General features: G+C 47.8%; 1 protein-coding gene across 3 annotated transcripts in view; it reads left to right on the top strand.

Annotated features, from left to right (window-relative positions):
• Nucleotides 1-13,665, top strand: part of SMG6 (SMG6 nonsense mediated mRNA decay factor) — a 236,654-nt gene that overhangs the window by 109,012 nt on the left and 113,977 nt on the right. For all 3 annotated transcript variants that reach the window (XM_082370523.1, XM_082370524.1, XM_082370525.1), the window contains one exon: nt 10,598-10,799. In XM_082370523.1, coding sequence (XP_082226649.1) covers nt 10,598-10,799 — 202 coding nt within the window. The remainder of the gene's footprint in view (nt 1-10,597; nt 10,800-13,665) is intronic.

The following is a 13,665-nucleotide window of genomic DNA, read 5'->3' as shown; positions in this document are numbered from 1 at the left end:
TTTCTGTATATGTGGATACAGGGTCTGCCTGTATCCACCTGCCTTGCCTGTGTCTCCCTGCCTGTCTCAGCTTGTCTTGGCTTGTGCCTGCCTGCCTCTTTGCCTGACTCTGTTTGTCTCTCTCTGCTGTTTGTGTATCTGTTTCAGGGGTCAGCAAGCTATGGCCCATGAGCTCAGAATGGTTTACATTTTTAAATGGTTGAAAAAATAATATAAAAAGAGTAAGACTTCATGACTTGTGAAAAGTATACGAAAGTCCCATTTCAGTGTCCATAAAGTTGTATTGGAACACAGCCATGCTTGTTTGTTTACACTTTGTCTATGGCTGCTTTCACACTGCAGCAGTGGAGTTGAGTAGTTGTGACAGAGACCGTATGGTCTGCAGAGCCAGAACTATTTACTCTCTATCCCATTACAGAAAAAGTTTGCCAGCTCCTCATCTATATCCATGTTCCTATGTGTCTTGTTCTTCTCTATGTTAGGGTCACTGTGTGTGTGTGTTTGTGTCTGCGTAAGAGTGTCCTAATGTGTGTGCACGTAGGTGCCTATTTCTGGTCAACTCTGTTGACTGTCCATCTCTCTCCCTCCCTCTCCCTTACTCTTTCTCTCTTCCTATCTGTCTCTCCCTTGGTGTTTCTGTCTCTCTTTCTCTCTGTTTAACTTTTCCTTCTCCCTTTCTCCCCTCCCTCCCTTCCTCCCTCCCCCATTCGCTGTACTGTGGTCTCTGGCAGGTGTAGTGCGCTCAGAGTTCCTTCAGGCTCTGTGTTGGGTGTGTGTATGTGTGTTTGGGAACAAGCATCCATACCCAGCATCTCGTCGTTCTTCTCCAGTGCTCTTCCCTGGGAGGGGGAAAGTCCTGGAGGATGGAGGATGGATACCTAGGATGGTGCCAGTGGCATTTCTAGGGAGTGGGGAGGGGTGCTTCTCTGGGCTGGGGACCAGCCATGTGAGTCTCCCAGACTCATGGGTGACCCACAGAGGGAAGACTGCAGCAGAGATTTCTGGCCAGCAGTTAGACCTTTCTGTGTGGACTATATAGTCTGACTCTTTCCTACATTTCCTTCATCCCATTTCTTCCTTGCTCCTCACCCCAGGAAACACCCCTGGACCATTAAGCCTGCCCTCCCCAGGCCCCCCCCAGCTCTAGCTCTGTAACCATGTGAGTGATGCTCACAGCATCAAACAAATCTTTGCATCTTTCCTGTGAACCCTTCTAGGTTTCAAAATGCACTCCAGGCTGAGGCCTTGTGAGCCAGGGTTGAGCCTGAGCTGGGGAGCTGTGGACACACAAAGGAACAGACCGATCTGCTGGCTAGGGGGCAGCTGTTTCCCAGCAGTGTTCACTGAAGAGTTAACATGTACAGCCTCAAAGTTTTCAGGCCGTTAATCTAAGATGCCGACTAGGCAATTTGCAGTTTTGGAAAGAAACTGACAAGGAAGGGCTCTGCTCTCCAAGTATCTGAAGCCACTACTTCTGAGCATGTGCAGGGGTCACGGAGTGTTCCTCCCTTCCTCTCGGGGGGTGGGGAGGCAGACCATCTGTCCCTGGAGCTTGGGCCTTCCCTGGGTCACCCCACCTCACAACCTTAGATATGGTCCACCCAGCCCCTGTTTACCCATATCCTGGCCATCAGGCCTGCTAACTCTCTTCTGCGACCTGTCTCCCTTTATCCCTCCTCCCTCATCTGCTCCCTTTGGCTTTTGTTTGGCTGAGGAAATGGAAACCTCACACAGGAAGTGCTGGGCTTCATTTGCTTAAGGTGCTGAATCTGTTTTCTCTGTGGATGCTGGAGCAAATGGCCCGTTGCCGGCTCATGCGAGCTGCTGCCCATCTTTGGGCAAGGGCTCAATCTGCAGCTGGGCACGTGGTCCAAGTTACATCCATCCCCAGCTGGGCTTCACCTCCAAGACTACAGAAAGGCAGAGGGGGTTGGGACACTCGAATCAAATTTGCTTAGTCTTTTCAGACTTTTCTGCACAAGGATAGCAAATCTGACCAAATAATATGTTGAATCTGATTGCTTACTAAACAAGTTCCTGTAGCTGTAACTTACTTTTTGATGAGTCCAGTTTAGGCTAGCAAAGTCAGTGTGGTAGAGAATAGAGTCCCCTTCTGCACTGCCTCCCTTTGCAATCAGGATCAGCGGCTGGTTGTCTCTGGAATGCAAATTTAAGCATAAAGGAGGGGCTCTGCCATCCTGGGGCCTGACCACAAGGCATGGTGGTTTGAGGGCTGGTGCCACTGTTGGACAGAGCAAACCTGGTCTGACCACCACTGAGGGTCATCCCACCTCATAGCCTTCAGATCCAAGCAGTGGAAAGTGGAATAAGAATTTACCTCCCTTCTTTCTAGTTTCTCATGTAACTGCCTAACGTTCACCGAGTGAATACTATGGTTGAGAGATTGGCAAGGTATGGTGGTTCTTCTGTAGGTTTCAAAGTGACATCTTATACCCACTGATCTTCCATACTGTGGAGACTGTTCTTTTAAGGCTGTAGGGAATAACTTACTCCAGAGAGTTCTGTAGATGTCAGAACAGTAATCCCTCTGACACTCGTAAGATCCTTGTGCTGCTCTTCATTTTGGAGGGTTTAGGAACGCTCTCAAGAGAGTAGGAAGGAAATGGCTTCCACTTAACGCCTCTCCTTTGCATGTTTTCATTGGTCTTCGCCTGCATTTGTTCTCTGCAAGACAGATTCCTCACTGATCCTATGAAAAGGTGACCAGATAGCCTACATTGTAGTTTGCTTCTCCTCCAGAAATTCCCTACTCCCAAATTGTCTCCTTGACACATTTGGACCCTTGTTTAATCTTGCTCCCTTCATTCCCTTTCTGTCTTTCATTGTGTTACCATCTTTCCTTGCACAGTTAGTCATTTCGAAGCACCTCCACTTTTTCAGGGGAATTCTGAAGCGCATCAGTAGTCTCCTTGGTTCTCTCCCCTTTGCCCATATTCCTCTTCTTTCTGGTCAAGTTTACTTTTCCTAAGCAGTAGCCACTTAGGCACATATGGAGCACTTAGAATGATGATGACAGAACTTCACTGACACTGCAGAGTGACAAGGGCAGGATTTCAGGTCTGTTTGTGCCTTCCCACAACAGTGGCACTTAGTAGGTGTGTGTGCTGGAGTCAGCACGTAAGTATGTTGACTTCCCATTTGTATCTGTTAGGAGTCGTAATAGGATGGCTTTATATCCCAGGAGATTTTGGTACAGAGGATTGTAGCAGGGTGTGGAAAGTTGCCTTGAGCCACTGTAAAAGGCAGTGTAGAGTGCTTTGGTCTGGTTAGAACAGACCACAGTGTTTGGAGGGGCCGTCTACTTGTGGGGGTGGGGGTGGAGTGGGGAGCACAGTTTCTGTGCCAGGCCTCTTGTTAGAGGGGAGGGGCAGCTACTCCCCACTTTACCAAGTGAGCATGAGGCAAGTTGTGAATGTCAGGTGGTGGAGAGGAGCAGAGCAACAGGCTTCCATGAGCCTAAGCGTAGCCCCCTTGCACCCCAGGACCTTTGGCAAGGCTGGGGCAGTGGGACAACCTACCTCATTTCATAGTCTCTGCTGAAGCCAAATCTTCCCTCATCTTGATCTCTAGTTCTCAGTAAGTGAAAGAGTCAGGGGACTTTGAGAACATCCAAACCTAGCCCAGCTGTGGCAGTTGGTTTATTGCTTTCAGCTGGTACTTGAACCCAGGTCCTGGTCTTGGAGGCTTTCCCAGGTTTAATCCCCAGAGCTTTCTCTGCAGCTGTATGACACTGCGCTGACCCCGAATGAGGATAGGAAAATAGAACCAGTGCCAAGCCAGAGTCTCTTTTTCATTTGGAGTCTGGCTGTCTGCCCATGACCAGGGTTACATAATGGGAAACATAGCTGGGGCTCTGGAGAGCCCGCGTTTCACCAGGCTGCCCAGACCTTCGCATTCTGATGCTATATATCTTCCTAATTGTAGCTCGGATGCATTTATCACACTGTTGGATTGGAGCACTGTTAAAAAAAAAAAAAAAAAAAAAAAACTCCAGAAATTCCTGGACTTGCTGCTTTTCCATGGCTTGTCTTGTATAGTCTACAGAGCATGCTGGAAGGGGCTTGTAGGGAGCCCTCTGAGGTGCCGTCACACAGGGAGACATGGGGATATGGAGGGAGTATGCAGTAAGCTCATTTCCGCAGGGAGCCTACATGTGTTGACCCTGTAGACGAGATAGAAATTCTTGAGTTAAAAAGCAGCTCATTCACTCACCCTCATAGGGCAGTTCTGAAATAAGAACTAATCCCAAGTCTAATCGGCACCCCTTCAAGGACGCTTAATACGTCTTCCCAGAAGGGCATTTTGGGAGGTCACTAAGTAATAGTCCATCAGCACTTCCCTGAAGGAAGTGGTGGTGACTGTGGGAAGCCCCTTTGCTACCCTGGCTCCCCACCCAGTCTCCCTGGCTCCGGGTTGGGGCGTCAGCACTATAGCCTGGCACCAGGGGGTTCCTCTTCCTCCAAGTGCTGAGTGTGGGGCACACGTGATCTCTCCCACGGCAGGAGCCGCTGTCCCCTCCCCACTCCTCCCACAGGACTTCTTGTGAGAGGAAGGGGTGTTGGCCCAAGGCTCCAGTCTGACCCCAGCAGGGTACAGCCGCTGACCCCAGGGAGAGTACTTTCCAGCTCTGGGCTGAGGTTATTTGGGTCCAGTGTGTGCTAAACTAAGAAGACGTGTTGGAGTGGTTACAGCTAAAAATTTAGAGAGGCAGGAACCGTGAGAATCCGCACCAGGGAGGCCGCCGAGGGCTCCACTCATGCCGTGGCGATGTCAAGGTCCCCTGGGGGCTGCTCTTTCCCAAACACACAGTGCTGATGGGTTTAACACACCACAGTGATGCGACAGAGGCTATACATCTGAGTGTAGCTTGGGAGAACTGAAGTCAAATAGGCACTGACCTAGAGAGAGGTTGAGGGAGGCACAGTTAGAGGTACTTGAGAAATCCTGGAATGAGGTTACCGTGACCTGTTGTTGGCCATAGGGCTCCAGCTGCACTGCTTAGAACATGAAGTTTGTGTTCTTTGAGTAGTGCAGGGTGACTGAGCTGCAGATTGATTTTGCCCTATTGGGCAGAATTAATTTAAGTTGGGCACTCTTCCAAGGGCCCAAGTTGACTTGTTTGTATAAATTAGGAAGGCAGAAAGGATCTTCTTTAACTGAGTCTTGTATTTTTTAGTGGTCACCTAATAAACAGCTATTATTCTTGGAGGATGGTATCTTGCTGCCCATGTCTTAACTCCTAGAATAGTGATCCCTGATAACTTTGTCTCCGGTTTATATCATGGTGGCATCTGGAAAATACACTGTAGTTCCTAAATCTCAGAGGGAGCTGCATAGTTCTCCTCCTACCTTCCCCCAGTCTCTACCCCATTCTGTTGAGCTGCCTAGCCCTGATACCAGAACCAGATCCTCAGCCTACTGAGAACAGAGTTGGCATGACATCCTGGCTTTCCAAGGAGCTTACTAAGCTATTTCAAACCCAGGTACTATTCTTTTGACTCTACCAGACTTGTTGGATTCAGGTCCATTTCTGTTATTATCTGCTCACTTCCTGCAGTTTTGTCCAGTTGGGTGGGAAGTCCTCCAGGGCTACAGTGGTCTTAACGTTGGCCATTGAACCCCGTGTGAAGAGTTGTGGGCTATAATATGATGGTCCATAGGCAAACAGGTTTTAAAAAGAAGATATTACATATCTTAAGAGCATTTCTCTTGCTGTGGCCTTTTGCCTTTCCCCTTTTGTGTTTATAGTCCATGGACTTTCTCTTTTTCAGTTTCTTTGTGCCTAGTTTCTATGCCATCTTAGCTGTATTTCCAGAGCATCTCACCCCAGGAACCAAAAGACCCAACTCGTTTCCCATCTGTAGGACTTCTCTGATCTTCCGTAGCTCCAAAACACAATGCAGGGCTTCTTCTCACTCAACTCTTTCCGGGTTTGTTCTGCAGCTGTGGAGTTTGAATGTTAGTGTTTAAACAAGCTGGTATTACACAGGAAATGGCCACCTCCACAGGCCCCTGCAGGCTTGTAACATGGGGTCATTGTACTTGATATTAATCACCAGTCAGCCTGTTCCCCCAGTAAAAATATGAAGGGGTGTGTGAGGGCTCAGTCCTCCTTAGACTTGCCAGAAGGATGGCCTGAGCCCTGGTCGGTCCTTAGTACTCCATTCTCCAAACTGTCTTCCTCCTTCAGTCCCGTCCTCGGATGGAGTTTGCAGAAAAGTTCATTCTTGACCTCTTCCCTATAAAGCTGGCAGATCTGCCTTTCTTTCTGAGTTCTAGGAAAGAGATAGGTTGTTGTGGTATAACTTGCCTCGCATATCTCACACCTTAATCTTTCCGAGCATGACGTAGTTGAGTAACAGATCGTATGAGAAAACTCCAAAATGGTAGAAACACAGAAACCCACTGGTCCACCTGAGATCAGGGCTTCTCAGTTCCTTGGACTGAAGCTGCTTTTCTAATGCTGTTTGCAGAGCTAACCCCAGCCTGAAGGTTTAATCTGATTCCCCAAGTCAATATCCCCTCAAACAGCCAGCCAACAGTGTGTGTATTGGTTCATTTCTGTGAAATGTGTTTCCCTAGTCACCTGGGCTGGCCTGGGCTGCATTGTATCGGCCAGCAGCTGCACTGCACTCAAACTGACAGCTACATTAAACCTTGGAATTCTGAGGCAATAAAAAGTAAATTAACTCTTATTTTTTTCCTTTCCTGGTGGAGTAAGTGAGTGCATGTCTGTGGGGAAGTGGGTGAGCCTTGGTCCTGAGTGCATACCTATAACTAGCCACTGCTGGTCTGTCCCAAACTAGGATCTGGTGTTCAGACTCCAGCCAGAGGGCTGCTTTCCTGGTGTGTGGTGTGTTCTGTGGGGTTGGGCCACCGGGTCACCCTACCACTGCTGATCCCTGCTCACTAGTCACATCACAGCTGCTTGAGAGGCTCCCTTGCCACCATTCTGAGAGCCATGAACAGACTCATTGGATGCAGTTTCATGTTCTCTGGCTGCCTTGTGTCTGTTTGGTGGGATTTTTTTGGACTCTGGGAGCTTTCCCAAAGTATGAGTTGGGACCACAGCAAGCCAGAGGGACTTGCCCAAGCCTATAGCACTCTAGAGGGTCCATTTAGAACCAAAGGTGGCTTGAGAATGTCTGAAAACTCTTTTGGGGAGTCATTTCCCAGGCATTTCTAGGAGATTGGGAGCTGTTTAAAGTTCCTCTCGACCACCAGAATTTGACTTTGGGCTCCTTGGCCCAGGCCAACCTTGAATCCTTAGAATCCAAGGACTGGATTGGGGTGAAGGTTGGAAGGCACTCCCAGCTGGGATAAGGACTAGAGCAGGAAAAGGCTAACTTTTCCCCTTCTGCTCAGACAGGAAACCCTGTGTTCACCCGTGGAACTGACCTCTCGGCCCAGAGGCCTGATCGGGGTAAGCTGAGGTAATGTTGCCCAGGTTCCAGGAATCACCTCATACTTCTGCAAATATCTTAACTTCTGAGTTCAGACATCTCACCTAGTTTTTCAGAGTACCTCTTCCTTTTAGTATTAGTTTCCTGACACTCCCCTCTGCCCCACCCTCTGTGGGGGTCACCGTATGGTCCATGGGCGCCCAGTCAGTTGTGTTCATGGTCGTGGTGCTCAGTGAGAGAGGAGAGAACTGATGATATGTGAAGTGATCGGGGGCCGTCCCACTGCAATACCAGAAGAAAGTGGCCACTCAGAATCACACACCAGACTGACGGGATCAGGGCAGAAATGACCCTTCATCGGAGCATTTTGTGTATTCCCTTGGCTCTGCTCAGTCTAGCTTGGCCCTTGGGCCACTTTACATTTCTGAGTTGGGAACTCAGGATACTTCCTATGTCTTTTGGCATCAGCTGCTATCTTACAAATCAATACTAGGGTAGGAACACTCATCCACTTCATTTTTGCAGTGAGTCTTAAGGTTTTGGCACAAGGTGGGTGGTAATGGGCAAAAGGCAGATGTGGGCAGGGGTCCCTAGTAGTGGCCAGCAGCCGCTGGGAGGAGTCAGTTTTGGTTTATCTGAGCCTTAGGGGACAGGGAGCATGGTAATGAGAACCACATGGTACCACATATTCCTTCGTCTTGGATCCAAGATGGTAGGGGTGGGAGGATGAGAGAGGGATGTGGGGCCTCGCATTGTGGCAGCCGTGGGTAATTTTCTGCTGCCTCTCCCTGGCTGGAGATGCTGCTGCCCTCACCCCCCACCCCCATCTACGTCCTGAAGCAGCCTTGACCTGCACAGCACCAACCAAGGCCCTCAAGCCAAGAATTCAGCTGGGATACTTTTCACCTTCTTCCTTCTCACTGTCGTCTTTCCTGTTTATTTTCCAAATTGCTGCTCTGCAGCCGAGCAGGGCCTGTCGGCCAGAGCTCACCAGCGCTGTGGGATCAGACTCAGGCAGTGGGCTCAAGTGGCCAGCAGGGCACTGGGGGAGGAAGCGGGGAGCTGGAAGAGCCTCCCTGTGCGTCTCCCATGGGCAGCGCTAACCTCGGAGGCGGCCCTGAGCAGCCCTATCACATCCGGTGCTTGTCTCTGCAGCCGGGACCGGAGGATAAACTATCAGAGCTGTGGGGCAGTGCATCATTCCTCTTATTATTTTCTTCTCTGCAGATGGGGTCGTGGAAAGTTCAGTTCCTTTTAACCCTCGAAGTTCTGTTTATTCTACAGCTGGTAGCCTGAATGCTGCGTTTCCCATTACATCACAAAGGGGCTCAGGCAGATCTCTGCACTAAAACGTGTTGCAACTGTTTATTTTTTTCCATATTTAAACATTTCTGACAGCCAAACTCAGCCGAGCCAAAAGATGGAGCTTTGTGAATGAGCCTGGTTGTCGGTGTCTGTGCAGAGAGAGGCTTTAGAAAACTCTCGTCCCTCCGGTGATTCTTCCCAAACATGTTCTTTTTCCTGGGCAAAGCCTGTGAGGCGAGTTACTTGTGCAGTACATGTGTGTTGATTATGTGCCGTTGTATGATTAATGGAGCTGTGTTCCGCCTGGTTCCCAGGACACTCTTGAAAACAAGATGTTTCATTTCATTGCCTTTTCCTAGTGCAGTGATTACAGTAAATAAACCAGTGCAGCCTCCTTCCACCTGGAGCCAGTCAAGGAGTCCCCACACCTCTATTCCACTTTCTCCCCCAGCATCACCTTCAGTGCCGTGTCCCTTGAATGCCCTCTTCTCTGCCATCTCCCAAAGGCTCCCAGTCTCCAGGAGAAACACATTGCTTAGGTCTGAGGCCCCTCCCTAGCAGATTTGGCTCATGCGCAGTAACTCCTCTGGGAAGATTCCAGGATGTAGCTCGCTCTTATAGCTCTCTTTGCTTCTTGCCGCTCCACCTCTTGAGCCTAATTGTAAAGCTTTTCTTTGTTCTTCTGTGCAGCTCACTCCTTTTAGAGTACAACTTAGCATCCATAGGGCACTGCCTGTTCCAGAGTCCCTGGTTAAGGTAGTCTTCTGGAAAAGAAAGCCAAGTCTTGTACAGCCCAGGGCCTATGGATTTGGCAAGCCCTGGATCTGACTACAGTTTGGCTATTTGAGCTGCGTCCTGTGCAGACAAAAAAAAAAGCTCTTAAGGATCGTTAGCACCCATCAAAGCAGGGATATGAACCACAGTAGATTTTTGACAAATGATGGTGACAGAGAAATGAACCTTCTTTTTCTAATTCTGCCCTGGAGTTTGAAATGGGGAGAGCTAGACTTTGCATTTTCAAGATTTCTTAGGTTCAACTAGGACTTGGTGATGTGCAATTAGGAATGAGCAGTCATCCCAGTTTGCCCAGGACTGAGGGGTTTCTGGTGACATGGGACTTTGGGTGCTAAAACTGGGACAAATCCCAGGCAAACCAGAACAGTTGGTCACCCTATATCTAACCTTCCACAGGTGAGGGAGAGGAGAGGGAGAGGGATGGCCAAGACAGCACTGATACTGGTTTGTCGGCTGAAATGCATGGGAAGGTTTACCCTCCTGGGAAGATCGTGGCAGGCCAGGAATGTGGTTTTTGGTGGGTGTGCTTGATTGTTTTCCTACTTATATGTAGGAAGAGATTTCTAAAGCATTGTAGGGGACTGGGGTGGGAGGTAATAACCACATGACTCTTTGCCTGGTGTGACTGGCCCCTGTGGCTGCGTGGGAGGAGGGGAGATTGGCACTGTGTTGCTGTCTGTGTGGCATATACTTGGCTGGACAGGAGAAGGGGAATTCTGGGAGCTGCCTCAGGCACTGGTTGTCTTGAGTGTTTGAATAAGTGTCTCAGGCACACTGTCTGGAAAGGTGACAGGACCTGCATTAGGCAACTGATGCTCTTAAGTTCTTTTTCCTTTCTGGTTAGGATTAAAAACTCCCTCTAATCAATTTCAACTTTGCATAGATGGACACACACCCACCAGATTACTGCCACGGGCGCAATTTAGTATCCTAGCTTTTTGGGTTAGATTTCCTGGCAGATGCCAGCCGTAGACAGCAAGTGCCACGAGTACCTCCCTGCCCACAAGTGCTTAGAATACTTTAACTGGTTCCTCTTTAGAGCTGCTCTTCTTTTCTTACCTTCTTTCTCACAGGGTTGCTGTGGATGTATGGTCGATGCTGGCTGATTTCTGTAACATACTGACTGCAGTGAATCAGTCTGAGGTGCCACTGTACAAGGACCCGGACGATGACCTCACCCTCCTTATCCTGGAAGAGGATCGGCTTCTCTCGGGCTTTGTACCCTTGCTGGCTGCCCCTCAGGACCCCTGCTACGTGGAGAAAACCTCGGATAAGGTCAGCCCCAGGCCAAACATCCCTCCCCATTCACCCCTCCTCTTAATTCTCCAGACCTTTTTATTCTTGGGAAGTTTTCTGTGCAAACGGAACATGATTAAGTCATTGAGAAGGGTGTTAAGGGAAAATATCGACCTTTTAGCCGCTGACATCCAGCTCTGCGTCCTGAAAAAAAAAGCCCTCTCGACTTCCTTTGGTGTGTGTGTGCGCTCACTGGCATGTTGTATATACGATCATTTCCTCACTTGTTTAAATAGTGCAGCTTGTGTTGGCAGTGCTCTCACTCAGCTCCAAATGGTTTGCATCATGCTTAAAGCACCCTCCTTCCTCCCCCCTTTCATCCTTCCCCCCAGCCACAAAACTCTGCACTAGGAAAACAGCCAGGGCTTTTTCCCTTCTCTAAGGAGGAGAGTGATAAATAGGTGACTAGAGAGAAGCAGACACCATGTGTTAACTTACAAAAAAAGCTTTTAGGAGTATGAAGCATTCCCCGCTGCCTGGTTTCTATTTTTCTTCCTCCGAGGACTGTGTTTTAACCTGAACTTTTTCCTTGTCTGTCTGTTTATAGAAAACAAAGCCCATTGCCTGTTGCCCTGGTGGGGACTGTGGAACTCGTAGTCTCTGCTTAACAGTTGTGTCTGTGGCCAGGTGTGGAGAGTAGAGCAGTCCATTCTGCTTCACATTCCTGTGTAGCGGTTGCATGGCTGGGGAAGTCGTGCCCACAGACCCTGGGAGCAGGGTCTCCTGCGCTGAGCGGGGGAACTCAGTGACTGACTCCTCTGTGGAGTCGTTAGTATCACATCCCCGAGGGGAGAGCCTTTCGGGGAGAGTCCACAAGTGGCTTCTCAGAAGGAAGTCTTTTGACTTAGATGAAGTATGTATAGAGGTGTAGGTAGTTGTTTTTGGTTTTTTGGGTTTTTTTAATGTCAGATAGTAAAAACTAAATTCCAAGCATAAGCTACAAATATGAGAGATTTTATGTTGAATATAAAAATTTTTTCACTCATTCTTAGTGAAAAAAGAATATATGTTCCTTGTAGACAAGTAAAAAGAAGAAAAACGTATCCACAATCCCTCTACCAACTGGTAACATAACTGTTATTTTTGCTAATTACATACAATCATATTTAACTTATGGTATAAACACACACTTTTTTTTTAACAAAAAAACTGGGGGTCATATTATACATGTTATTTATAATTTGCTTTTTTCATGTAGTATCTTTTAATGTATTCTTATTCGGAATCATTTTTGATGATCATTTAGTATTCTTTTCTATGCCAAGATTTCTTTAACCAGTCTTTGCCTTATTGAACCAAGGGACTGTCCTGAATTTTTGAACTATTATAAACAGGTGATTCCTTATAGTAGAATTTTTTTCATATATTCCCTATGGTTACATTTCTATACATAGATAAAGGTTCTAGACATTGACATATCAAAAACTCATTCTCTTTGGGTACATTTAATGGTTAATACTGGGAATGTGAGAACCTTTGTCTCTCAAGAGGAGTACTCATTTTATGCTTTTCCAATGAGAAGTTGGAATAAAATCCTGCTCTTCTAGTCTCAGAAGGGAATAATAATGGGGAGTTGTAGTGTGTGAGGCAGAGGACAGCTAACAAAGTTCAGACTTTGTGGAAGATGTTCAGTTAGAAGAGTTGGAAGAGAAACTGGGTAGTCATGGCTTGGGCCAGGGGAATCCTAGTACGTACTGTTTTTCTGTGATCACAGGGTGGTCTTGACTCTGGAGGGTGCTTTTGAGAGTTGGCGATTGGGTCAGCTGTCTTTCAGTGCAGAACAAGGAAGGAGTCCTGTCCAGCTTTAGACTGGCTAAGCCCTGTTTTCTCATGAGCTCTCCCAGCTTTAGTGTTAGCATATGATACATGTGTATGATACAGTATATGGTAAATACAATATATGACCTGGCAAGAAGAACACAGAGCCAGTGGTCCATGCCCTCAGCCTGTGGTCGTGAATCACAGGCTGCCCGGGGCAGTCACAGCTCATTGAGACTAAGGTGGGTCTCCTCTTCAAGGACTGTGAAATAGGTGTGCCCAACACAACATCTCCAGATCCAAACTCCTGAATTTCTCTCCCCCAAACCTGGTCTTTCTTCAGTCTTCCCATCTCGGTAAATGGCAGCTTTGACTTTGGGGGTGCTCATGTCAAAATTCTTGGGGTTATTCTTGGCTCCTCTCTTCTTCTCACACCTCCATAACTAATCCGTCAGCAATCCACGTCTTCCTTACCCTCAAAATAAACACAAATGCAACTCTTTCTTACCACTACACCCTAGTTCGATTCAACAAAATGCCTTCTGACTGGTTTCTCTTATTCCTCCCTCCTCCTACTCTCCAGTCTGTTTTCAACACAGCCACTGGAATGATCTTTTTAAAACATCAATAAGATCATGTCACTTCTTTGTTCATGCTCTGATCCAGCTCCTGCTGCTTTCCTTGTGCCCAGTATGCCCTAGTCACATAGTCGTCCTTGCTGTTCCTCAGACAAGCCACACACTTGTGCCTCAGGGTCTTTGTACTTGCTTTCCTCTTAACCTGGAACACCCCGTCCCCAGATAGCTGTGTGGCACTCTCACTGCCTTCTCAATGCCACCCTGTTGGAGAGGTCTTCCCTGGCTACCCTATATAAGATGTTACATGCCTTCCTTTTCCTTTTTCTCTGCTTTATTCTCCATGGCAGAGAAAAATAACATCTCTTGAATATCTAGCATGTATCAGTCCCAGGATGAGGTAATTCTGTCTATTATTTCATTAAGTCCTCACAATATGCCTGCCAAGTAGGTATTTGTACCTTCATTTTATAAAAGAGACAACTGAGGCTCAAGAGAGGAGTGAAGAATGA

This window comes from Balaenoptera borealis, assembly GCF_965194805.1.
Source record: "Balaenoptera borealis genome assembly, chromosome: 20".
In the NCBI taxonomy this organism is placed as follows: domain Eukaryota; kingdom Metazoa; phylum Chordata; class Mammalia; order Artiodactyla; family Balaenopteridae; genus Balaenoptera; species Balaenoptera borealis.
The sequence above is the reverse complement of the archived record's forward strand: the minus strand, read 5'-3'. Positions and strand labels throughout refer to the sequence as shown.